Source organism: Oryx dammah, unplaced genomic scaffold (assembly GCF_014754425.2).
Source record: "Oryx dammah isolate SB20612 unplaced genomic scaffold, SCBI_Odam_1.1 HiC_scaffold_4, whole genome shotgun sequence".
Classification (NCBI taxonomy): domain Eukaryota; kingdom Metazoa; phylum Chordata; class Mammalia; order Artiodactyla; family Bovidae; genus Oryx; species Oryx dammah.
The window spans coordinates 90,058,789-90,084,710 of record NW_024070188.1 but is presented as its reverse complement, the minus strand read 5'-3'; the positions used below and the strand labels follow the sequence as shown (position 1 = coordinate 90,084,710).

Below are 25,922 nucleotides of genomic sequence, written 5' to 3'. Positions count from 1 at the left end.
AGGAAAAGTAGATTTAAACCTACAAGTTTATTGAAAATTTTCTACTTTGATTTGTATTGAAGGTTAGTTTTTGGTTTTTTCCAGGTCTTGCCAAGGCTAAATTCTTGTCCCTGGTTAATTATAATAGGAAGTTATCATTTGTATAATCTTTAGGAAGCCTTTAAGTTGAGCCTTTTAGCAAGTTTGGGAGGATTACATAATCTCCCCTTATTTACTGTTTTTTGTCCTGTTACTTTTCGCCTCTTTTGAATGTATAGGATGATAATGAAGATAATTCAAATGATGGGACCCAGCCGCCTAAACGGAGGCGAATGGGCTCTGGAGACAGCTCCAGGAGCTGCGACGCTTCCAGCCAGGATCTCGGGTACTGTCATTTTCCTGTTTGAATGTTTTCTGTGCCATGTGTTTTTTCTCTGTGTTAGCACTCTCCTCCCCGTCCCCCAGCCCTGGCAAAGGCCATCACTCAGGGCTGTAGAATGTTTTCATTGTGTTTTAAAAAGTAACACCCAAGTTGCTTTCTGCTGCTTAGTGCAATTCAGAGAAAAAAATTTTATTGTGGTGAAATACACACAGAATTCGCCATTTTAACTCCCTTTACGGGTGTAATCCAGCGGCGTAAATTATATTCACAGGGCTGTGTAACCGTCACCACCGTCCATTTCCAAAACGTTTACATAATAAGATCCCCATTTCCTCCATTAGCAGCCGCTGGCAAACACCATTCTGCTTTCTGTCCTTGTGAGTTCGCCTATCCTAGGTACCCCGCGTAGGTGGAATCATGCAATATTTGTCTTCTTGTGTCTGGTTTATTTTGGTTAGTTCATCCAGGCTGTAGCTTGTGTTAGAATTTCCTTCTTTAAGGCTAAATTGTACTCCATTGTTATAATTCTACTCTGTGTTATCGTTTCCTCTGTTGATGGACACTTGGGTTATTTCCATATTTTGGGGGGTGTGGATAATGCTGCCTTGAACATTGGTGTATAAATATATCTGACCAGAGGCCCCGTTTTCATCTTCTTTGGGTATATACTAGGAGTGAAATAGGTGGGTCGTTTGACAGCTCTGTGTCTTAACTGTTTCCATAGTGGAGGCACCGTTTCCTGTTCCCACCAGCAGCCTGCGAAGTTTCTATTTCTTCACATCCTCACCAGCGTGTTTTATTTCCCATTGGATTTTTAATAATAGCCATTCTAAAAGGTGTGAAGTTGAATCTATTGTGATTTTGATTTGAATTTCCATGATGACTAGTCAGATTGAACATCTTGTCACGCACTTACTGTCCGTTAGTTTCTTCTTGGAGAAATGTCTGTTCAGGTTTTCTGCCCATATTTAAATTGTTTTTGTTGTTGAGTTGTAGGAATTCTTTATATATTTTAGATACTAATTTCTTATCAGACATGATTTGCAAATTTTTTCTCCCATTCTGTTGATTTTTCACGTTAATACATAACATTTTAAATTTTGCTCAAGTCCAAGTTATTTACTCTTTCTTTTGCTGACATATCTAGAATCCATTGCTAAATCTGAGAGCATGAAGATTTACCCCCATGTTTTCTTCTAAGGGTCTCCTAGTTTTAGTTCTTATATTTAGGTCATCGGTCCATTTTAAAATTCATCTTGCCAGGCGACATCAGGTACGAGGGTTCTGTTTCGTACATGCCCATTTGGATGTCGTTTCCCAGGAGCACTTTTGAGAAAACTCTTCTGTCTGTTAGTGTGTGTGTGTGTGTGTGTCTGTGTGTTGGTGTGTGTGTGTGTGTGTCTCTGTGTGTCTGTGTGTGTCTCTGTGTGTGTGTGTGTGTGTGTGTGTGTGTGTGTGTGTGTGTGTCGGTCGCTCCGTAGCCCTCCAGGCTCCTGTGTCTGTGGGATTCTCCAGGCAAGAATACTGGAGTGGGCAGCCATTCCCTTCTCCAGGGGGTCTTCCTGACCCAGGGATCAAACCCGCATCTCCCACATTGGAGGCAGATTCTTTACTGTCTGAGCCACCAGGGAAGCTTTAATTGGACAGATGCATAAAATCCTATTATTTTCCACCTACATTATCCACTGATAGAACCTAGAGGTTGAATAGTGTAGGTCCAGACATCTGTAGCCTTTGCTCTTCAGGATTGGGACTGATCTGCAGTGCACTGGCACCATCAAACTCGGTCCATGATTTGCTCCTGGGTATGTGGAGTCTGTGGTTTATAGTTTAGTTTATTGACAGATAGGATTTTAGAGTTTTGCTTTCTCAGCTGTTTGTGACTCATTGAAGAGCAGATGGAAAACAAGTTGATTACTTTATACTTGGGGTGCATGAAATCGTGGCCCTGAGTGCTAGGCCCACAAGAAAGAATTCAGAACTGGTATCACTACCCTGATTTGCAAAAGCTGAAAATGTTGCCTTTGTTCCTGAAGGTGTGATCTTTGTTTCTTGTGATTCATAGAAAATGTTATTCCAGTGTGCTGTCTTGCTTTGGTATTCCAGACGGTCAGTTTTTCCAAATCCTTAAAAATACATATTCTCAAAAATCTTTAAAAAGGAATATCCTTTAAAATAAATGATTTAAATTTTATAAGTGCCGCATTTACAGCATATTGTCTCTTTCTGTGCTTCAGCTTCAGCTACTATCCAGCAGAGAACCTGATAGAGTACAAGTGGCCACCGGATGAAGCAGGGGAGTACTATATGCTTCAGGAGCAAGTCAGTGAATACTTGGGTGTGACCTCCTTTAAGCGGAAATATCCAGGTATTAGGTCTTGGTTTATATGACAAATTAAATCTAACTTTTAACTATAGTAACTGTTTTTGATGGGTTGTCACGTTCTGAGTATTTGAGTATAGATTATAGCGGACTTTATATTCTGCTGCTGGCTGATTTTATTTATAGCTCTCGTTCGATTTCTCTCTCTACTATCAATTTGTTCTTACGCCAGATAAACGTGTTTACAAGCAAAACGAGGAAGGTGAATTTCCTAGAAAAAAATTCCAGGGAAAAGTCAATTTGTAACCACATTAATGAACCAGGGGTTTTGATTCTTGACTGTTGCTCCTTGACCTTAGGAATGGAGTAGCTACTTAAGCTGTACCTGAACTTGAGAAAGGCTATATTTCATCAACTATTTTAATATAGTTTAATATATTTGTCTTACCTTCTTGCTTTGGATTATTCTGTTCTCAGTTTTATTTGAACTTTCATTTTTTTGATTTGTAAGATTGTTTTGAATGTTCTTTTAATAATATTTGGAATATGAACAGGACGTACTTTTAAAATCCATGAAGATTTTAACTTAAAATTTTTTTCTAAGTTTTTTAAGCTTTTAAAAGTTTTATAAATACGTAACGTTACAAATGCAGAAGACTGTTTGTAATAGTCTCTTGTTCTTTCTTTTTGGAGATTTAGAGCGACGCGACTTGTCTCATAAGGAGAAACTGTACCTTCGAGAGCTGAACGTCATCACAGAGACGCAGTGCACTCTAGGTAGCGGGCGCTTGCGGGGCGGTGTTGATGAGCGTTGTCTGCTTCCCCGACTGCGCCACCAAAACCAATAATAAGTAGACTGAGTGATTACATGCTAAATTGTTAACTTCACTTTTGATTCTTGTTAAAACACAGAGACTATAATTTTCTAGTAACCTTCACACAGTCGTCAAAGTGTGTGTATGTTTTATGTCCAAAACCTGTAAAGTACTTTTTAAAAGTATTTGTTAAATACTTAAAAAACTCAGTTTTTAGTTATGTGTAATTGTCTCTGTGCTTTATTTGCACTTTTTCTTTCATAAATATATTAGTACAGCTTTTTAATATAAAACCATGGGAGTTCATCTCAACAATTGGTATAATCTCATACTATGAGTTAAAAAGATTGTTGGTATGACTCACGTGTGTGCTGATGCTTTTGGTGAAATTTGAATTGGTTCTAGACTATTTCTAGTAAACGGAATTTGAAGGCTAAGAGTGGAAGTATATTGATAAAGCCTTTGTTTTTCTCACCTGATACCCTGTGTTAATTGCCAGTGCTTAGTGTGTGTTATTATTTAGCCGTTGTTTCTAGTAAAGGGATATATGTTTGCATATAGTACATGGAGTCTCAAAAAAGTTTGGTTAAAAAATTGATTTCTTTGCCATTGCAACTTTGGTAATCTCTTTCTTTATAACTTTGGTTTTATGAGTATGATTTTTTCTTATTTTTGAGTATATTAAAATAAAATTTTGCTTTGAATATTGGAAAGCTTCATTTATGTTGAGTAGTTTGGAGGAAAGTCAGTTTTGAAAATCAGTATGTTCAGTTAGCCCTAAAAGAGCCTCTTTACTTTTTTTTGTCTGAAATAGGTTTAACAGCGTTGCGCAGTGATGAAGTAATTGATTTAATGATAAAAGAATATCCAGCAAAACATGCTGAATATTCTGTTATTCTACAGGAAAAAGAACGCCAACGAATCACAGATCACTATAAAGAGTATTCTGTAAGTATGGAGGTAACCAGGATTCTGGTTTGGGAAATCACATTTTATAAAGTTAGATGTAACTTCCAACTGTAATATTTTCATTTCAGCAAATGCAGCAACAGAACACTCAGAAAGTTGAAGCTAGTAAAGTGCCTGAGTACATCAAGAAAGCTGCGAGGAAAGCGGCAGAGTTCAACAGCAGCTTGAACCGGGAGCGGATGGAGGAGAGGAGAGCGTACTTCGACTTGCAGACACACGTAGGGTCGCTAGCGCGCACTGGTGCCTGAGCGCGGCCAGCCGCTTGTGACCCCGGGCTGCCCGGTGCCTCTGCCGCGGTGCTCTGCGCCGGCAGCGTGTCCCGTCTCCCCGGAACCGAGGCGGCCGTCTGGGTGCCTGCTGCTGTGTGGCTCTCGTCTGCGCGTGTGATGTGTTCCTTGCTGGGTGGCGGGCCTGCTGCTGCAGGAGTCTGGTAGCTGAGTAGCTTCCTGTGTGCTGGGCTGGATGGAAGAGGTCTCCACGGTAGCTCACGCACTTCTCGCCGTTGCTACGGGAGGTGCGACTAGTACTGTTTCCATTTCATAGACGAGGCAGCTGAGCTCCAAAGGTTTCTTAAGTAGCCCGTATGTGGTGAGCAGACGTACTGCCTTTCCTCAGTGGCCGTGGTGAACAGCCAGACACATCCGCCTGTAGAGCTAGAAATGCCAGCTGTTCCCTGGGTTACAGCTCCTGGGAGAAGTGCAGTACAGGGCAGCAGGGGCTCGTGTCCTCAAGTCTCTACTTCTGCGCTTGGAGTCAGGTTTGTCTTTCTCTTTGTGTTAATTCAGGTTATCCAGGTGCCTCAAGGGAAGTACAAAGTGCTACCAACAGAGCGAACCAAGGTCAGTTCTTACCCGGTGGCCCTCATCCCCGGACAGTTCCAGGAGTACTACAAGAGGTGCGTGGTGGGGTTCTCTCTGCTGTTAGTGCCGGTGTTGGCGAGAGACGGCACAGCCTTGTGTTTGTCTGCTGGAGGGGCTTAGCTCTGTGAGCTTCACTGTGAAAGGTGTGAGGTTCGTGTCGGGGTTCTCTGTCTTCGGCGGGTCTGTGAAGAATGCGCCCTGAACCTGAGCGTCTGCTGCTAAAGCCTGGGACGCTGCCTCCCTGCTCACCGGTCTGAGCTTCCGTGGACGTGAACCAGGGGGAGCTCCAGACCGCCGTCCCGAGGGCGTGGCCGGGGCCCCGCAGCGCCGCTTGGAGATGCCCAGGCTCCCCCTGCAGCCGTGGGGTCCGTGCTCACAGCAGCAGGGGCACTTGGAGAGGCGGGAGTGGCCCGCGGGAGGAGGGCGGCGGCCCGGGGTTCCTGCTGCCCTGGCCCAGCTACTGTCCGCTCTGGCGGCGAGGGGGCCGCGGGCCTCTCCTTCCCAACCTGGATGGGACCGGCTACTTTTGTCAGTCTCAGCCTTTGCCTCCTGAGAACCCTTATGTTTTTAGGAGAGAGAATATTCTTTAGACAGTAGTATTTAAAATAGACCACAGTATTATACTTTTGAAAGTTAGACTTAAATCATGGTGTTACATAGTCCAAGCTTACTCAGCTCACCACACCTCACCTCTCATCTGAGAGACAGGGGGTTGAGACAAGGAAGAGAGTTTATTTGGGGAGCTGGCTGACTGAGTAGATGGCAGGCTAGTGCCTCAAAATAACCGTCTTCTGGGGTCTAGATGCCAGTTCTTTTATACATCAGAAATGGAGGGAGGTGAGGAAGCAAAGTAAAAAAGACCATTGATTAATCTTGCAAACATCTCCTAGAATGTCAAGTCTCAGGCAGGGGATGTGTTCATTTCTTCCCTCCTGCCATCTATGGGTGGACCCCGCGTTCTGAATAAAGGCACTTTTTGTCACGTAGAGGGGTAGGGTCCTCTGAGACAGGACATTCTGTTTGATTACAATAACAAAAGGAACAAAAAGCTAGTCAAACAGTTCAACACGGAGTCAGAACTGGCTGCTTCTCTGCAGCAGTGTGTCAGCAATTTACCGTTTCTCGTTTTGGACGAAGCAGACTATCGGGTGATAGCCCTGTGTGCCCCCCCGCCGCTTTGCTTTCTGGTGCGATGTCCTGGTTGAGGAGGATGCTCGTCCGTGTCCAGTCCCGACTGAGGAGCCAGGATGTAGCCGTGGTGTGGTCCCGTGGTGGCAGCGCGGACACAGCCAGCAGGCCACGTGCCGGCTGCCTGGGGAGGGGGTGGCCAGTCCCTAGTTTTAGAGGAAAGAGGTGATCACGTTGGTTAGAGTACCTGCTGCACAGGTTGGTTTTAAATACTGTGTTCCTGGAAACTGTGTTTCTGCAACGGTGTCTGAGCCCTGCCCTGCCGCGACCGCCCTGGGCTCGTTTGTTTGATGCTCACATCTGCTCTGTGAGGTGGACCTGCTGTCGCGCCTGCTTTATGTGTGAGGGCGAGGGGCGCACGCAGTGACGGCTCAGGGTGCTGGAGGCGAGGGCGTCAGGCAGCTGGATTCTCTGCCTGGTTCTGTGTGGCCGCAGTCTCATCCTTCACTGCTGATGTTTCTTTGACCGGGGTGTTGAGGGTAAAGGAGAGAGACATTTATCTTTTGATAATAAGAATCAAATGTATATTTTACGCTGTTAGGTGAAAAAATGTTTAGGCTTTTTATTGGTTACATGTCCCTATTTGAGCACGAAAGTGAAAAAATTATTGATTGCCTCTAATCAATTTTCAAGAGTATTTGGGGTTAATATTAAGGCTATTATCATCGTTCAGGATTAGTGCATTTGTATTTAATAATAGAAGAAAACTGGAAACCTTCTCTCTAAACCCTAGGTACTCGCCGGATGAGCTGCGGTACTTGCCGTTAAACACAGCGCTTTACGAGCCCCCCCTGGACCCCGAGCTCCCCGCTCTGGAGAGTGATGGTGACTCAGACGATGCTGAAGACGGCCGAGGTGACGAGACACGGAAACACAAGGGCGCTTCGGTGAGAGCAGGTCTCTTCAGGAGGCGGTGTCTCCTCTCCCCTGAGCTCTGCCCGAGGCTCCCCTGGAATGTCACCCGTAGTCTTTGGCCTCTCCTAGGGAAACGTCCAGGTCACCAGCACGTGCTGGTAGGTTGTCCTGCATAGCGTTTAAGAGCAGGATGCTGTGGCAGGGCCGTGGGGACGTTGGTGTGCTCTGTGCAGCTGGAGGAGAGCAAAGAAGACGGTGGTGCCGGGTGGGTTTCATCAGCACGGCGTCCTCAGCCCTGGGCCATTTTACACTTCCCATTGTAGCCAGCCAGAACCTGGGGTTGTGCTGGCGTTCCATGGGGACTACATTTCATTGTCACTAACAGCATCTAAAACATATTTAATGTTACACGTTGCGTAAAGAAAGATGCTTTTCAGATCCTGCGTTGTGATGAGCGGTGATGAGGTTGACGTTCTCTTGTGCTGCTAGTGGGAGTGTCAGTTAGTCCAGTGTTTTTCTGGGGAAAACTTTACTGGGAAAGCATTTTCATAGCACATAGCAAACTTTTTAACTTCCAGGCAATTTGACTTGGCAAATACACTGATAGAATCTATCCAAAGAACCTGACGAGATGGTAGCAAAATTTATTTAGGAGACAGATGCCCACTGGGGTGTTAACAATATTTAATATAGCGAAAATTAGAAGTAAATCTAATGTCCACAATGGGTGATATATTACGTTTACATCGTAGAAATGCACTTCAAAGAATAATGTGATAAAATGCACGTAATACTTAGAAATACTGAGACACACACACACAACAGTGTTCACTTTTGCATTTAAAGAAGGAGGCTGCATGTGTAGGTAGGATGTGTGTGTGTGAGTCTGGGCACCTATACAGAGCACATCACTAGAGAAAACAAGGCGCGTCTGCTCCCGGGAATCCTCTCAGCGTCTCGTCAGGTGGTTCAGTTCAGTTCAGTCGCTCAGTCGTGTCCGACTCTCTGCAACCCCATGAACTGCAGCACGCCAGGCCTCCCTGTCCATCACCAACTCCTGGAGTTCACCCAAACTCATGTGCATCAAGTCAGTGATGCCATCCAGCCATCTCATCCTCGGTCGTCCCCTTCTCCTCCTGCCCCCAGTCCCTCCCAGCATCAGAGTCTTTTCCAATGAGTCAACTCTTCGCATGAGGTGACCAAAGTACTGGAGCGTCAGCTTTAGCATCATTCCTTCCAAAGAAATCCCAGGGCTGATCTCCTTCAGAATGGACTGGTTGGATCTCCTTGCAGTCCAAGGAACGTTCAAGAGTCTTCTCCAACACCACAGTTCAAGAGCATCAATTCTTTAGCGCTCAGCCTTCTTCACAGTCCAACTCTCACATCCGTGCATGACCACTGGAAAAACCATAGCCTTGACTAGACGGACCTTAGTCGGCAAAGTAATGTCTCTGCTTTTGAATATGCTATCTAGGTTGGTCATAACTTTTCTTCCAAGGAGTAAGCGTCTTTTAATTTCATGGCTGCAGTCACCATCTGCAGTGATTTGGGAGCCCAAAACAATTAAGTCTGACACTGTTTCCACTGTTTCCCCATCTATTTCCCATGGAGTGATAGGACTGGATGCCATGATCTTCGTTTTCTGAATGTTGAGCTTTAAGCCAACTTTTTCACTCTCGTCTTTCACTTTCATCAAGAGGCTTTTTAGCTCCTCTTCACTTTCTGCCATAACGGTGGTGTCATCTGCATATCTGAGGTTATTGATATTTCTCCCAGCAATCTTGATTCCAGCTTGTGCTTCTTTCAGCCCAGCGTTTCTCATGATGTACTCTGCATATAAGTTAAATAAGCAGGGTGACAATACACAGCCTTGACGTAGTCCTTTCCCTATTTGGAACCAGTCTGTTGTTCCATGTCCAGTTCTAACTGTTGCTTCCTGACCTGCATACAGATTTCTCACGAGGCAGGTCAGGTGGCCTGGTATTCCCATCTCTCTCAGAATTTTCCACAGTTTCTTGTGATCCACACAGTCAAAGGCTTTGGCATAGTCAATAAAGCAGAAATAGATGTTTTTCTGGAACTCTCTTGCTTTTTCCACGATCCAGCGGATGTTGGCAATTTGATGTCTGGTTCCTCTGCCTTTTCTAAAACCAGCTTGAACATCAGGGAGTTCACGGTTCACGTATTGCTGAAGCCTGGCTTGGAGAATTTTGAGCATTACTTTACTAGCGTGTGAGATGAGTGCAATTGTGCGGTAGTTTGAGCATTCTTTGGCATTGCCTTTCTTTGGGATTGGAACGAAAACTGACCTTTTCCTGTCCTGTGGCCACTTTTGAGTTTTCCACATTTGCTGGCATATTGAGTGCAGCACTTTCACAGCATCATCTTTCAGGATTTGAAATAGCTCAACTGGAATTCCATCACCTCCACTAGCTTTGTTCATAGTGATGCTTCCTAAGGCCCACTTGACTTCACATTCCAGGATGTCTGGCTCTAGATGAGTGATCACACCATCATGATTATCTGGGTCGTGAAGGTCTTTTTTGTACAGTTCTTCTGTGTATTCTTGCCACCTCTTCTTAATATCTTCTGCTTCTGTTAGATCCATACCATTTCTGTCCTTTACTGAGCCCATCTTTGCATGAAATGTTCCCTTGGTATCTCTCATTTTCTTGAAGAGATCTCTAGTCTTTCCCATTCTGTTCTTTTCCTCTATTTCTTTGCATTGATCACTGAAGAAGGCTTTCTTATCTCTTCTTGCTATTCTTTGGAACTCTGCATTCAGATGCTTATATCTTTCCTTTTCTCCTTTGCTTTTCACTTCTCTTCTTTTCACAGCTATTTGTAAGGCCTCCCCAGACAGCCGTTTTGCTTTTTTGCATTTCTTTTCCATGGGGATGGTCTTGATCCCTGTCTCCTGTACAATGTCACGAACCTCATTCCATAGTTCATCAGGCACTCTATCCATCAGATCTAGACCCTTAAATCTATTTCTCACTTCCACTGTATAATCATAAGGGATTTGATTTAGGTCATACCTGAATGGTCTAGCGGTTTTCCCGACTTTCTTCAGTTAAGTCTGAATTTGATAATAAGGAGTTCATGATCTGAGCCACAGTCAGCTCCTGGTCTTGTTTTTGTTGACTGTATAGAGCTTCCCCATCTTTGGCTGCAAAGAATATAATCAATCTGATTTCGGTGTTGACCATCTGGTGATGTCCATGTGTAGAGTCTTCTCGTGTTGTTGGAAGAGGGTGTTTGCTATGACAAACAAACATAGCAAACACCCTCAAACATAGGTGGTTTAGGATAAGCTAATCTTTTCTAATTTTCATAATTTAGAGGAGTGTGACATTTTTATTCTAATTAGAAAGTTTTAAATTAAAAAATGAGGAATTAGATTATTTTTGAACTCCTAAGTTTGGAACATGTGAAATATTTAGGTTGGTGCAAACGTAATTGCAGTTTTGGACCATGAATTTTAAGTCGTTATGAGTAGACTCAGACACATCTTTATTAATCAAACAGGAACCGTTCCAAGCAGCACATTCTTAGCAATAAGAAATAAGTCTATTTCTCTAGTGTAGAATCCATGCTTCAGGATTCGACGAACGCTTGGAAAGCCTTTTCTGCCTCCTGCTGCTTGTGGAACGGTTTTCCCTGCAAAAAGGTGTCCAGATGCTTGAAGACGTGGCGGTTGGCTGGTGAGGTCAGGAGAACGTGACAGTTGAGGCAGAACTCGTAGCCCCAGTTTCCGCTTTCGCAGTGTCGGTCGTGTGACGAGTGGGCCGACCTTGCCATGGAGCAGACCTGGGCCTTTCTGTCGCCTGTGCTGGCTGCAGGCGTTGTAGTTTCCCTGCGTCTCATCGGTTTGCTGAGCATACTTCTCAGATGTAACAGTTGCGCTGGGGTTCAGAAAGCTGTCGTGGATTGGACAGCAGCAGACCACCAGCAGTGGCTATGACCTCCGGCCTCGGGAGGCGCTTCGGAGCGTCTTGGTCAAGCCACGCAGCTGGCTGTCGCTGCTTGTTGTATAAAATCCACTTTTTGTGGCTCATCACAGTCCGATTGAGAAATGATTCATTGTTGATGTAAAGAATAGGAGAAGACGACGCCAAAACGGTGCTTTTTTATTTGGGGTCAGCTCGTGAGGCGCCCACTTATCAAGGTTTGTTGCCTTTCCAACTCGCTTCATCTTATGGGTGTGAGAGTTGGACCATAAAGAAGGCTGGGCACCAAAGCATTGATGCTTTTGAACTGTGGTGTTGGAGAAGACTCTTGAGAGTCCCTTGGACTGCAGGGAGATCCAACCAGTCCATCCTAAAGGAGATCAGTCCTGGGTGTTCATTGGAAGGACTGATGCTGAAGCTGAAACTCCAATCCTTTGGCCACCTCATGCGGAGAACTGACTCATTGGAAAAGACCCTGATGCTGGGAAAGATTGAGGGCAGGAGGAGAAGGGGACGACAGAGGATGAGATGGCTGGACGGCATCACCGACTCGATGGACAAGAGTTTGAGCAGGCTCCGGGAGTTGGTGATGGACAGGGAGGCCTGGCGTGCTGCAGTCACAAAGAGTCGGACACGACTGAGCAACTGAAGTGAGCTGAGCTGAATTTGCTTCAGATGCCAGTGATGGTAGAACGGCCGATGCTGTTCTTCGGCAGCTTCTTGCGTAGTTAAAACTGCATGAGAGGTTGGGCTCGGACGAGGGCTCTCGGCTGGTGGCTGTCAGCTTCCTGTGGCTGGCCACGGCACTCCTCATCTCCAAAGCTCTAGTCTCCTTCGCAGAGCTTCTTGAACCACCACTGCACTGTATGTTCCTGAGCAGTTCCTGGGCCAAACCTGTTGTTGAAGGTGCGAGTTTTCTCCTCTGCTTTACGACCCATTTTGGACTCAAATAAGAAAATCGCTCGAGTTTGGTTTTTGTTTAAAATTATTTCCATAGTTGTAAGTGTTCGTTGCTCAGTTGTATCCGACTCTTTGCAACCCCATGAACTATAGCTGTCCAGGCTCCTCTCTCCATGCGATACTGCAGGCAAGAGTACTCGAGTGGGCTCCCATGCCCTTCTCCAGGGGATCTTCGTAACCCAGGGATCACACCCAGGTCTCCTGTTTTGCAGGGGATGATGATTTACTGTTTGAGCTGCCAGGGAAACCCATAGTCTAAAACATTTATATTATTTTATAGTCTAGAATAAATATGAACAGTAAGTAATGTTATTAGCAAAAAAACATAAAGAAGTGAACATTAAAATGATGTGTAACATAACCACATTTATTTAAGAATGCATTCCAATTTCAAAGGCAAATTTCAATGATTCGGTTACTTGTGTACCAACCTGATATGTCTGATACTGTTGTAAATACTTGGCAATAACTGGCTTCGCATAGTTTAATATTATGAAGACACGATTCTGGGCTTGAGCTTCTTTAGTGACCTTTATTACTTAGTAAAAATGCCCACACTTACTTCAAGCAGTTTATTTTTAAAGAATATTTTTGTATGAAACAAGTATGCTCCCTTGTGACATCGTAAAATGGTGTTGAAGCTGTGTGGTGTACTAATAACTGAAGTAATGGTTATGTTCTTGTCAAATTCAGTCAGAAAACAAAGTCAGTTAAGGTACTAGCTCATATAAATGGAATTAGGTATAACGTATTTATAAGATGTAGAAGTGATTCTTATTTTACTCTCCGCTGGAAGTGTTTTCTTAGATCGGAATTATCTTTTTTATTTTGAAATTGATGGAACTTTAAAACTTTTTTTAGATGTCTTCTGTAGTTTTCAGAATTCAGACTCAAATCTGCATGAATCCAAGGGACCTGTGTTTGTGCCTTTGACTTGCAGGACAGCTCCTCTGGCAACGTGTCCGAGGGGGAAGGCCTTCCCGAAGGCCAGGAGGAGCCTTTGCAAGGAAGACAGAGGCCCAAGGACAAGGCTGCCCCTCCACGCAAAGACGCTTCCAAACGTTCTGTACTGTCCAAGTCAGTTCCTGGGTACAAGGTAGAAGAAAAAAGCCCCTGACTCAGCTTCCTTCCTGACCAGCCTCTCTCCCTGAAACACTTTCCCTCTGAGTTTCGGAGCTGTGGGGCTGCTGCTGCCGCACTTCACTAGCTCTTCTGCGGGGCGCGCCCTGCGTCAGCCTTCTCCTTCTTCATTTTCCTGGCGGCTTTCCCGTCGCTTTGGCTATGGGTTGGCGTCTGTTTTCTGTATATGTAAAACTGATAAGAGAATCTTTTTTTATGTACTAACTAGGCAAGTATGAGTCTTTGAAAAGTGATCTAATAGGCAGAGCTTAATACTTTGTTTTCTCAGTGTAAAAGTCGTCGTTGTCTGACACGGAAAGCTTCCTGGTATTCAGCAACCCCGAGCAGTGCAGTGGGGAGGAAGTCCTCACAGACAAGTAGCATTTCTGTGGTGCCTTTCATTAACAGCGATCTGGGTTCAGTCTGAGAATTATTTGATCCATTTGCCAAATTCAGCTAACTCTGCGATGGAAAGCAGTAAAATGTGGTGATTTAGTAGCCTCACCTTGGTGAGTAGCCTGTGCAATTCTGTGAGAAGGATTTACACATTATCTGGCAAGGTGATTTGGCTTAGCTATAACTTACTAACTTTTCGATCGGGTTATTCTCGGTCGCGTAGCATGCTATCAGCAATAGTATTATTTTTAGCGTTTCTTTCTGCTATCTGCCCATTCTCCTTGAGAGGGTTGGGTGAGAGGTGAGCCGCCTCGTTCATGTGTGGGGATTTAAGATTATCATGAAAGGAGTAGAATTAGCTGCAAGTTTGTGTTCTGAATGGTGATAGTAAAATGCACAGGTTCAGTCTGGTGTGTGTCAGTCTGCTTTTTATGGGCTTATGAAGGTGTTTTGAAGGAGCATTTTAGAGTAAGATGATCAAAAAGTGGTGCTGAGCAGAGTTGCTGAACACTTGTGTGTGTCAGGCCAGGGTTGTGGAGTGTTGTCTGGAGGCACAGGTTCCCGTGGGTGTTGACCGGTGTCCCCTCAGCCTAAGCAGAGCCCTTCTTAGAGTCCGCGGCCTCCTTTTCCTACAGTGAGGAAGCAGCCTAACCAGCCAGCGTGCTCCATGTTCAAGCAGCAGCTGTCACATGCGTGTTTTGTCAGCCCAGCTCCGTTCAGCAAGGACGGTGCAGTAGGCTGCACCCAGCTGACTTTGCTCTTGTTTTCACATATAGAGCTTATCTATAAAAGATCTAAATTAATGCTTGATAACTGAAAGCAGATGAACTCCAGAGGTTAAATCCTGGAAAGCTAGCCTGCTGTGTGCTGCGCACTGTGCATCTGGCCTGTGAAGAGCTGGGAGTGGGGGCTGTGGCCCGGAGCAGAGCACACTGCCAGTGTTAGGGGGCCTTGCAGACGGTAAGCCTGGGTTAATCACGGGTTAAATGAGGAAGAATATTAAAATAGACATTTTAATCGAGGTTGAAAATGAAGAACTATTCAGTACTATCATTGACTTAAGGTAGAAGAAATTAAATACATAAACCTAAATTGACAGTACGCAAGGAAGTTGGATGTGCAGAATGAGCATTTTATAACCTTCTGTGAACGTTTTTAGCAACCAAAAATGTTTCAGGTATTTCAGTTTGGCACAGCCAGTATCTAGACTTCATACATTAATGTGAACATGTTTATTGAAAGTTAACCTCTCTACGAAAAGTATTAATAAGCCAAGACGTGCCTAATTATTAGGGTACCTCAAGCTGAAGGTCATACGTATAAGTGTGTTTTAAAATGCAGAAGTGAAGAGTAGTCATAATGTGTCTGATGTCTTGCTTAATAAGATTCACTAGTGCTGCCTTTAATCTGTAGGACAGTGTTGTTTAGGTTGCATTAACCTGAAATTAAAGCGTAACTGGTAGGATTCAGGCCTGTGTTATTAGCATATAATTACAATCTAGACAGTGTTAGCGCTGCCTTGAAAGTCTAGCTTTGATTGTGTTCAAGGAGGAAAATTGTGTATCACGAGCCTTTTATATGAGATGCTGAGAACTCTTTAGGCAGAATATTTTTAATTTTCTTGTCAATAGTGAAACTTTGATATTGTTGCTGTTACGGAGTAGGACTGTCTCCGTCAGACAGACGTGAGGCTCCGCTCATTAACCTTCAGGGAGCTCCACGTGCTGGTCCCTTCCTCTTGCATCACCTCCGCAAACCCTGAGACTCTAGACGTGTACAGTCCTGGATGTGAGGAGTGTGGCTCCTGGGAGAGCTCGGAGCGCTTGAGTGAACAAAGTGTGCTTCCATCTTGAGCTGTGGCACCGTCCTATGGATGCTGCAGAGCGCTGTGTGTCTGTCTGCCTCCCTCCCTCTCCACCCGGCTCTCCCTCTTTTCATCAAGATGAAGACTGTTGGGTAAGAACAACTGTAAGTGGTTTAACAGAGCATCATGGTTTAAGCTTTGAAGTAAACCTAGACCTCCTTGGTGCCCTTCCATCGCAGGCTCCAACGTGTGCTTTAATGATTGTAGAACCTGAACTGCTCGGGAACGCGAATGACTAGCTTTGCGTTTTACTCCTTTTGATTTGTGTAAAGGGTCTCCTATGAGGAGTTCTTGATTTAGATTTTAATATTGTGTGGTTACTTCCTTGACTTTACTAAAAAAATATTAAAGTACTTAGTATGCCGGTATCTAACTTGAACTCTAAGTATTAAATATACATTTAGTGCAGGTACCGTAACCAAAAGATTTTCTTATTTTGGTGGATTGAGAGGTGGTTGTCTGCTGCATATTGCAGCAGTTACAGATTGGATCATAACTGCAGCAGAGTTTGCATCATAGAAGTGCACTTCCTAGCTATTTTTTATTTAGGTGTAAGAAAACACAGTGCGACCCTTCTGGGTAGAATGTAGCAGTCGGAACAGAGGGTGACTGCGCTGCAAGCCTGCAGCGGTTTGAGCATCTGACGCTCTCCTTGTGTTGGGGAGCAGGGCATAAAGACACACAGGAGACACAGAAGAGTCAACAGCAACGTTTTATATGTATGTTTTAACTTCCATGATATTTATTATTTTGTAGAGACGTTTGTGATTGTTTAGTTATTGTTTTTATTATATTTATGTATAAGGTTGACTTTTTAAAAATAAATAAGCCAGAAATTATTTTTGAATGCCTCTGTCATCTTTTGTAAAGAAAGACAATTAAAAAGAAAAAAAAAAACTAAAGGATTAAGAACATACGGTTTAGGCTGCACAGGTCTTGAAGGTGGCAGCAAGACATTTCGAAGCTGCAGTAACAGTATGCAAAATTGGAATTCTGTTTAGGATCCTCCTTGGTTCAGTAACTTAGGGAATGGAAATGTAAGATGTTGTTTGGCTTGTAATAAAGCAGACACAACGTTTCTACTTAAAATGCTTTTTCTCTGCTTTTTACATGAAGGAGCCAGTGAAGGTGGGAGGGAGTGAACCGCCCTCCCCCGCTGCGTTTCCTGCTTGCCCCTGCTTGCGCTCCCCCGCCACCGCTCCGTGTTCCGGTAGTGAGTGAGCCTCGCGTTATCACGGTCAAGGCTGTGGTGTTGTTCCCCTGCCCTCGCCTCTGATTCTAGGTGTTAGGAACCTTCTTTCCCATGTTTTGCCAAGTGTTTTGAAGCCCAGATGCCTTCACTGGATGGTGTGTTTTTCATCTGAAAAATGAGTGGCACTTGAAGCATAGGGGGTGTCTGCATGGTTTTTAAGTGATCATTTTATAGTTTGCACATCTGAGAACTGCTTCACGTTTTACTAGTCATAGTGAATACTTTTAAAAAGTGTCGGCTCCTCTGTTAATGTATGAGATATTCAGAGGGAACAAGTCACACAACTCGGCTTCCCACAAACCTTTCTGCACACAGCAGTGTATGCCTGAAACCTCTTTCAGTTCACAGTGCTAAGAAACTGATTCTTTAACTTAGATTTTATAGATGTAGTCTCACAGCTTTGGAGAACGTCAGCTTCTAAACAAAATCAGCATGTAAGCTGCCTACAATTTAAGAGTAAGCCCAAGACCCCTGCAGTAGTCTCGGAGGTTGCATCGTTCTTTCGGTTGACAGTGCATTAAGTCTTCCCTCCAGGTCATTGTACAGATCTCGCTGGTATGTAGGGAGTGTGGAATGACGTATCTAATCCTCACATGAGAGCATGCCTTTGACAGACTTTAAATGTGAAGCCCAAGGCTTTAGTTGGTAGGCAGAGTGGTGTCAGGGTCCTCGTTAGCAAGTTAGGTCCTCATTAACAAGTTACTGGAAGTAAAATAAGGCAATACAGTAATAATTCCTTTTGAATCCACAGTAGGTTCTTCTGGCATGAATTTATAGCCCTCTTCTACCCTTCCAGCCAAAGGTCATTCCAAATGCTCTGTGTGGAATTTGTCTGAAGGGTAAGGAGTCCAGCAAGAGAGGGAAGGCTGAGCCCCTCGTACACTGCTCCCAGTGTGGCAACAGCGGTAAGTGCTGACACGCTTCACACTTAAGCTCTGGCTGCTGCTTCGAAAACTAGGGCTCGTAGTTGTCAGCTAGGCTTGACCCAGAGTCATCAGATACATTAAGCCCGTCTTTTCTCCTACCTTATGTTTCCATCTCTCTCTGGCAGTCAAAACCATGTAGCCATTCTTGAGAAGTTCAGGCAAACTAGCGTTTTACTATGCCATAGAAGTTAAAATGTCTTGTGTGATATGCAGCTAACAGTGGTTTTGGTTTAGGCCACCCTTCTTGCCTGGATATGCCCATGGAGCTTGCTTCTATGGTCGAGACCTACCCGTGGCAGTGTATGGAGTGTAAGACGTGCGTTGTGTGTGGACAGCCCCACCACGAGGAAGAAATGATGTTCTGTGACGTGTGTGACAGAGGTTATCATACTTTTTGTGTGGGCCTTGGTGCGATCCCATCAGGTAAAGATCGAAAAAGAAGGAACATTATCTCTGAGTGAAGGGGCTCTTCCAGCACTTTCCTTTTTTTTTGGAGGCTGCATAAATACCATAATGACACGAAGGGCCTGGAGACCCTTCCATTCACGAGAAGTGGCCAAAGCTGTGGTGGCGGGCACCTGTTTCTCATCTCTAGACCAGCTGACTAAGGACAAGTGAGACAGCAAGTGGGCTCTAAGTTCTGGAAGTGAGCTCAGTGTGTGCAGACGAGCTCGTGCTGTTCTACTGAAATAGCTAAGGCAGTAGCATCGATTTGTTTCAAAGCCTTGATTTTATTTTTATACGTCATTTAGAAATTTAACAAAATGACTTTTATGCCTTTATACATATTAAACCAGATTTCTGTAAATTGAGGCAACATAACAATTCCAGATAACTTCAGAATGAACACAGAATCAAAGAATAAATCACAGTAATTGGACTAAAACTTTATGCACATAATTGTGTAATTTTAGAACTGACCTGCATAGTTAACACTGTCTGATACTTTATAAAATATATGCCCAGGTTTCCTGGGAATCACTGAGATGTAAGCAACTTAAATAATTGTGTAGAGTTCTTTAGTGATTCAGGTCAAGTATGTGGTATAGTTTATCATAATGCTGTCAACTATTTGATACATTTTAAAGTGCTATGTGAGCATAGTACACCAGGACTTGAGGGGATGCTGAGATGCATAAAAATAAGCCAAAGTCAGTTAATAGGTTTTATGTAACGATTTGTATGATTGAACGTTTAAAGTATGGTAGAATTTGAATTTCAGAAAGGATTATAATTTTTTCAAGGGGCCTGTCCTCACTTAGCTCTTCCATGACCCCTTCCCTGCCCTTGTGCGTTTCACGGGGCGTTTATGACACTGATGACCTCAAGGGAAGTGAGGGCCGGTGCCACCAGAAACCCAGGGAGGGTTCCCAGCAGCCTTAGCTATGGGAGCAGAGCTAACCGGATTTAAAACTCAGTCCTACAAAGTCAAGTCTCATCTGTATTAACTAACGATTTTTCTCCTAGGTCGCTGGATTTGTGACTGTTGTCAGCGAGCACCCCCAACACCCAGGAAAGTGGGCAGAAGGGGGAAAAACAGCAAAGAGGGATAGTTTTTTTGACCCCAATACTGTAATATGCATTTAAACGACGTATTTGGTGCCAATTTATTTACAATGTTTTCATTTTTATGCCAATAAAAGATTTTGAAATTACGTGCTTAAAATCTGCAATTTATTTATAAGCCACTCTCACCCTGGAAACCAAGTAGAAAAATAGTTCCATCTTGCAAAAAGCCTTGATTTCTTAGTACTTTGGTTCTCTCCGACTTCCCTGGTGGCTCAGACGGCAGAGCGTCTGCCTGCAACGCAGGAGATCCGGTTTCAATTCCTGGGTCTGGAAGATCTCCTGGAGAAGGAAATGGCAACCCACTCCAGTATTCTTGCCCGGAAAATCCCACGGACGGAGGAGCCTGACAGGCTGCAAAGAGTCGGACATGACTGAGTGACTTTACTCTTTTTGGTTCTCTCCAGAAATTCAGTGGTAACATTATGCAGCTTAATTAGAAATACTTAAGTATTATTCCATTAACCTACAAGTTACTATTATTTTCATGAAATTTTCCTAATCTGTATCCTTTCTGGTCTACCATGGGTAGCAGAGCAGTTATTTAATAACAAAAGAATTTCCATAAGGGCCCAAGATGATAAAATTACAACCTGAGATCTGGCGCAGCTCAGTTGAGAACCGTCATTAACCGGTACGGGGACACCACCCGCCTACCAGGAAATCCTGCTGGACAGCAGGTGCCGTCTCTACTTCGGGTGTAGACAGGGGACTTTAGTTCACGTTCAGGCAAGTGTGGAGAAAGGATTACATTTCAGACTTGCTTTTAGTAAGTCCTTAAAGCTACCACACTAATTCAATTGAGTCTCCAGAGTAAAAACCTAAATCACTGCAACCATCTAGTCACCTGACTAACCAAAGTGGGGTTTAAGCATTTTATTGCGCATATTCCTTTTACAGGAGCTTGGATGCTTTGTTAAAAGAAAACACGTGTTTGCTGCTTTGCGTACTTTTGGACTGAGGTAACGAAACTGTATGGCTTTATCCTTTTATCCCCCACCCAGAAAAGGTAACCAGAGTGCCAACCAGGTCAGAGTAACTCGGTTCACAGCGACGTGCACTCGGCTTCGCAGACTGCGAGTATTATACCCGAGAGTATGTTAAGCGAGTCAAAAAAGAATCTCAAGTACCAACTTCAGAATACTAATTAATATCGTCCAAAGCACAGACTCCTCTTCTTGAGACGCGTCTTCCGGGGCATAGGCGTGCTTGCGACTCCCATCAGTTCCGTCCGAATAGGCGGTCTCACCGAACGGATGCGGCTCGAGCGTCGCGTCGTAGTAGACCTTCATCTCGAACGCGCTCTCGAGGTGGGACGGGTGCCCGTAGACCCCGATGCCCACGGGGCGCCGGAAGTGCGCGGGGATGGAGACGGCGTCGGCGCCGCACGTGGCCGACTGCAGCTCGTACTCGTCGAAGCTGGGGTGCAGGGTGCTGTCGGACACGTACAGGTCCGCGTCGCCCCGCAGGCTGCGCATCCTGAGCACGATCTTCCCCTCGTGGTTCAGCCTCAGGTAGCTGTAGTTCCCGGCGCCGACCTGGCCCTGCACGACGTGCAGCAGGACCCAGCCCTCGGGCACCTCCTCCTCGTCCGAGGCCTGCGCCGAGGAGACGGCCTGCGACGCCAGGAGCAGCAGCAGCGCGCCCGTCCACGGAGCGGCCATGGCGGGGGGCGCCAGGCGGAGGCCGCGCTCATTCGCGAGCGTCCTGCAGACAGACCACGGGGGGCGCTGAGCGCGGCCCGGCCGCCTTGGGGGGGTGGGGGGCGCGGGGGCGGGAGGGGCAGAGGAGGGGAGCGCGCCGCGGGCGCACAGAGCGGGACTCACCTCTCCCCGCGGGCGCCGCGCCGGGAGCTTCCGGGCCGGGCGTCCTCGGAAGGGAGGCGCGCGCGGAAGTGAGGCGTTCGGAGGAGGACGGCGCCCGGAAGTTGACCGGCGCCCGGAAGTGAGGCCGAGCCCGACGGGGGCAGTGCGTTGTTTCCGGGTTATCGCGAGAACGGCGAAGGGGCGCGGACACGAGCTCGTAACCATGACGACGGGGGCGGGGCGCTGGCCCTAAACTGACTGGGGCTCAGCTGGCTGGCGAGTACGCCTGGCCACCTGGCCGACTCGGGGATCGGTCTGAGGGGCCCCAGGTGAGACGCAGGTGCGCCTTGTTCTCTTAAAAGCGTGTTACTTCGTGACCTACTCCTAAGAGAAGCCTTAAAATGCAGTTGTGTTTCTATTCAGGATTTAGTTTGTTACCTTGGGATATGGTGTTAATGGGTGCCTATTGGCCACTGAAACATACTTTCCCAAGAAAGATTCTGTTCGTTTTAGCATCATACTTTCTGTGTTGATCCCAGTCCCCGTGTTTCATTTTAGAACGTGCTGAATCACTTTTGTGGAAACTGCTGCTGCTGCGAAGTCGCCTCAGTCGTGTCCGACTCTGTGCGACCCCATAGACGGCAGCCCTCCAGGCTCCTCTTTCCCTGGGACTCTCCAGGCAAGAACACCGGAGCGGGTTGCCATTGCCTTCTCCAGGGCGTGAAAGTGAAGTCGCTCAGTCCGCTCCGACTCTTGGCGACCCCGTGGACTGTAGCCTGCCAGGCTCCTCCGCCCATGGGATTCAACAGGCGAGAGGACTGGAGTGGGCTGCCATGGCCTTCTCCTTTGTGGAAGCGGGTGCAGTGTAAATATGAAAACCAGGCGATGACTCTTGTGCCCCTTTTTGTAGAGCCTAAACTCTGTCAAGCAGCCACACGGTGTGGGTTGGTCATGTTGCTGAGGAGACCGTCGTGTGTTGGGTTGAAAAATGTGTCTGTTGCCGCTTTGAAGAGTTAGATCTGTGTCACCTCTAGGCGTGTAAAAGAGGCTTGAGCGACTTAAGACTGATTACCTGAGGGGAGTGGTGCTGATTTGCGTGAAGTTGGGGCGAGCTTCATCCAGGTGGAGTCACTGGTTTGGGGTGATGACGGAGGTAGCGCTAGGGGACCTCCGCACCTCCTCCTGCAAGAAGTATCTGGTGCCTGTGACATCCCGCTGAGCCTGGGCCGTTTCCCAGTTTAGCATTTTCCTGTCAAAAAAGCCTATCAGACAGGACTACAAGGGAGTGTATAAAGACACAGAGACGCATCCAGAAATGGCTTGAAACCTTCAGCATCATTACTGTTCTTAATGTGCTTCCTAACAAGTCATGGTATGGACTGAAACAAGTGCCCAGCCTAACAGTTGTGACCATGTGTTATTCTGAGGACTCCAAGCCTGGACCACAGCACCTCAGATGGCTCCGGGAGACTGCTTTGAAGAGGCAGTGGGGGAGCCAGGATATATGTAGGAGATTTTGTGACAAAGACCAGGTAGTCAGAACATCAAAAACCACTTAATTAAATCCAGGGGTTTCGGAGAGTTGGACACAACTGGGCAATTGATTAACAACAACAAAGAAAACCAGATATCTCCATTTAAGGAATCTAGCACTTTTCTCGGAGAAGGCAATGGCACCCCACTCCAGTGTTCTTGCCTGGGAAATCCCACGGATGGAGGAGCCTGGTGGGCTGCAGTCCATGGGGTCGCTAAGAGTCAGACATGACTGAGCGACTTCCCTTTCACTTTTCACTTTCATGCATTGGAGAAGGCAATGGCAACCCACTCCAGTGTTCTTGCCTGGAGAATCCCAGGGACGAGGGAGCCTGGTGGGCTGCAGTCCAGGGGGTCGCACAGAGTTGGACACGACTGGAGTGACTTAGCAGCCCCAGCACTTTTCTGTGTATGAGAAGGTGCAAGAATCTGGGCTCACTGGAATCCCTCCTTCAGTCTGCGCCTCAGCTGCCTCAGCCTGGTGACCCGCGCCTTCTCCCCCTGAGCCTCCTCAGAGTGCCCATTGGGAGGTGGTGATGTGATGGCTTGATGGTGACAGAGTCCTTAGTTTACTGACGTGGCAGCAACGGTTTTCTATCAGCGGTTCTCTTTCATTTCATTTTGTGGCATAAAAGTACAAAATTTGTGTTTTAAGAACCAATGGTTTGTAAAGTCAGGCTTCTCTCAGCTGGGACAATAGAAAGAAGATATCTTTTCTTTTAATTAAAGCAGCTAAATATAACCCTTTAAAGTATTTATTAACTTAGGAAAGGCCTTAAAGACACAGGGAGGCCAGAGTATTATTTGGTGCTTTCATACCTTTAGGATCAACCATTGCTTCATGTTACACTAGTCCGGTTCTCCATGGACCTAGAATTAGAGCCTGTCTCCTGTTCTGGCGAATGCAGAGAACTTTGTATTTTCTTTAGCTACTAAGCAAGCCATCAAGGGCACATTAATTATGGTGCCATGTATCATTTTACTGTGGGCACTCAGCCTACTGTCTGATTACCACACTGTGTTTTCCAAACTCAAGAATAAATTGGCACATTTCTGGATGGGTTAGTCACTAAAAGAGAAAGATTATAATCTTTTTATAATCAAAAGGGAGTAATTTTCTGTCTCTAAAAATATACACATTTATACAAAGAAGAAAAAACAGGAGGCGATGCAGAAGGTTTTAACAGTGGTGCCCCTTGAAAAGTAGAGAATGATTATGTTTTTTCCTCTTGTGTGGATGTTCTAGTTTTGTGCAGTTTACGTGTTCTTTTGTGTAGCTAAAGGGGCTTGAATGTGCAGCCTCACCCCGTCTGAGATTGCTCTCTGCTCCGTGTTTCCTGGCGTTTTTAGAGCAGTGGCCTCTCTAGCAGGCATTGGTCACCACATTTCCTTAAAGTGCCTGTGCAGCCTCAGACACCCGGGAGCCACGTCGGAAGCTGCCTGCAGTGTCTTCTCAGACTTTTCCTGGGATGTACACACGGGACTCTCAAACTGGTTTTCTCTGGGAAGTCACAGCAAGGAGGTGGCCCAGGGAGGGAAGGGCCAACGGTTCTATTTCTGTGCTGCGTGCTTTTCTCTCATGCGTTCTTTGGTTGATGCAGCCTCTGGAAAATAAAGATATTCCTGCCAGCTGGACTGTTCTAGAGATGGCTGAGAAAAATCCATTTTCTAGGAAACTTTTATTTGATTGTTTTAATTTGCTAACAGAAAAGTCAAGTGAGGATAGTTTTCACCTGAATATTTTATACCATTTTAATTGTGTTTACCTTACAGGTTCATGAGAACTGTTCTGTCTTGATCCAGTGTGGGCGGGGTTCTTCCGGGCAGAATGTCTGACTTGTAGGCACAGCCACCATGCTGGCTCCTCATCCAGGAGGAAAGGGGTGTGTCTCTAGGAGAGCCAGGTGCCCACTCCTGCTCTGGTGTGTGCAGGCCTGATGCCACCCAGGGTCAGAGAAACTTGCTCTGGAGCTCAGACTCCGCCCCTCTGAAAGTCAGATGCGAAGAGCGGCCCTCTTGCTGTGACAGTGGGCAGAGCAGCCCCAGTAGCCTGAAATGCTGGTGGGGAGGGTGTGCAGCTGGGCTGCCGTGGTCCTCGCCCTGGAGCCTGGCTCCAGGTGCCTTCAGCCCCTGCCCCACTCCACCCCCACCTGCCTCCTGAGCGGCAGGTGGGCCTGCAGGCCTTGGTGTGGGGCCGTGCACACTGCATGTCCCAGCCCATTACGGCTGCTGAGATGGAGGGAAGCCTCGCCAGGCCCAGGACAGAAGGAGCAGACCCCGATGCTGGGGCCCCGCGGCCCAGACCCGGTCCCGCCCCTCCTTCACAGGGCGTCCGTACTCCGGCACAGCACCTGCCTTCTCACGGGATTCTGTCCCCCAAGGAGAGAACCCTTGCAGCTTTGGCTGACGGTCCACCAGGTGTCCACCCACGGCAGGTTGCCCTTTAGGATGTCATGGCCCTCCACTGGTTGGCGTCTGGGGGCAAATCTGAAAGTCCCCACGAAGAAATAAAGGGCCGAGACAGGGAGGCTTAGCATTCACTTCAGCTTCACGCCTGGAAGCCCGGAAGCTAGGACAGCAGCTGTGCAGCAGTGAGAAGTGGGCTGGGGCAGAAAGGTCTTCACGGGGAGGGGCCGTGGGCTGTGTGCTGGCTGGCCTGCCGCGCTCACAGGGCTGCCGTCCAGGCTGTCTGGGCCAGGTCCCAGTCTGGACTTGGGATCAGCCCGTCTCTCCCTCCTGGCCTCTCTCGACTCTCACCCTCACATGCTGCTGCCAGATGACTGCGTGTCTCCTGAACGCCAACCCTCCTTGCCTCGCCTCTCTGTTTAGCAGCCACCAGAAGTGCCCCAGGGTCATGTGAGCGTCAGGATGACCCTGCTCCATGATCAGTTCAGCAGCCACCGAGCCAGGACTGCCCCCTTCCCGTCTTTGTGGGTCCCTGCCCACAGAGTCCTCTTCTGCCCTAACTGCTACTTCCCCAAGAGGCCTGTCCAGGCCGAGTCCACACCAGCAGCCTGGTGGCCACAGGCCTGGGTTCTCTGAGTCCACACGACCGGCCTGGTGGCCACAGGCTTGGGTTCTCTGAGTCCACACGACCAGCCTGGTGCCAGGCGGTCAGGCCTGGGTTCTCCCAAGTCCACACGACCAGCCTGGTGGCCACAGGCCTGGGTTCTCCGAGTC

General features: G+C 46.6%; 2 protein-coding genes across 4 annotated transcripts; one reads left to right on the top strand and one right to left on the bottom strand.

Annotated features, from left to right (window-relative positions):
- Positions 1 to 216: 216 nt before the first annotated feature.
- On the top strand, positions 217 to 19,494 carry PHF10 (PHD finger protein 10). 3 transcript variants are annotated; one of them, XM_040239102.1, is made up of 11 exons: positions 226 to 364; positions 2,599 to 2,729; positions 3,384 to 3,461; positions 4,314 to 4,447; positions 4,537 to 4,686; positions 5,254 to 5,363; positions 7,250 to 7,403; positions 13,222 to 13,377; positions 17,709 to 17,817; positions 18,073 to 18,261; positions 19,306 to 19,494. In XM_040239102.1, the coding sequence occupies exons 1-11, from the start codon at positions 312 to 314 to the stop codon at positions 19,389 to 19,391; spliced, it is 1,350 nt and encodes a 449-aa protein (XP_040095036.1). In that variant the 5' UTR covers positions 226 to 311; the 3' UTR covers positions 19,392 to 19,494. The 3 variants fall into 3 exon arrangements, with proteins under 3 accessions (XP_040095037.1, XP_040095036.1, XP_040095035.1); XM_040239101.1 differs by having other exon boundaries at positions 3,378 to 3,461; XM_040239103.1 differs by lacking the exon at positions 13,222 to 13,377 and having other exon boundaries at positions 217 to 364; positions 3,378 to 3,461.
- Positions 19,495 to 20,303: 809 nt separating this feature from the next.
- CUNH6orf120 (chromosome unknown C6orf120 homolog) lies at positions 20,304 to 21,274 on the bottom strand. Its single transcript, XM_040239104.1, has 2 exons — positions 21,231 to 21,274; positions 20,304 to 21,111 (listed from the first exon to the last, which is right to left on the bottom strand). The coding sequence occupies exon 2, from the start codon at positions 21,066 to 21,068 to the stop codon at positions 20,514 to 20,516; it is 555 nt and encodes a 184-aa protein (XP_040095038.1). The 5' UTR covers positions 21,069 to 21,111; positions 21,231 to 21,274; the 3' UTR covers positions 20,304 to 20,513.
- Positions 21,275 to 25,922: the final 4,648 nt, after the last annotated feature.

Coding starts and splice junctions, on each gene's coding strand:
- CUNH6orf120 (XM_040239104.1), bottom strand. CDS start 21,068: ATGGCCGCTCCGTGGACGGGCGCGCTGCTGCTGCTCCTGGCGTCGCAG.
- PHF10 (XM_040239101.1), top strand. CDS start 312: ATGGGCTCTGGAGACAGCTCCAGGAGCTGCGACGCTTCCAGCCAGGAT. Junction 2,730..3,377: donor CTTTAAGCGGAAATATCCAG/GTATTAGGTCTT, acceptor TTCTTTTTGGAG/ATTTAGAGCGACGCGACTTG. Junction 5,364..7,249: donor TTCCAGGAGTACTACAAGAG/GTGCGTGGTGGG, acceptor TCTAAACCCTAG/GTACTCGCCGGATGAGCTGC.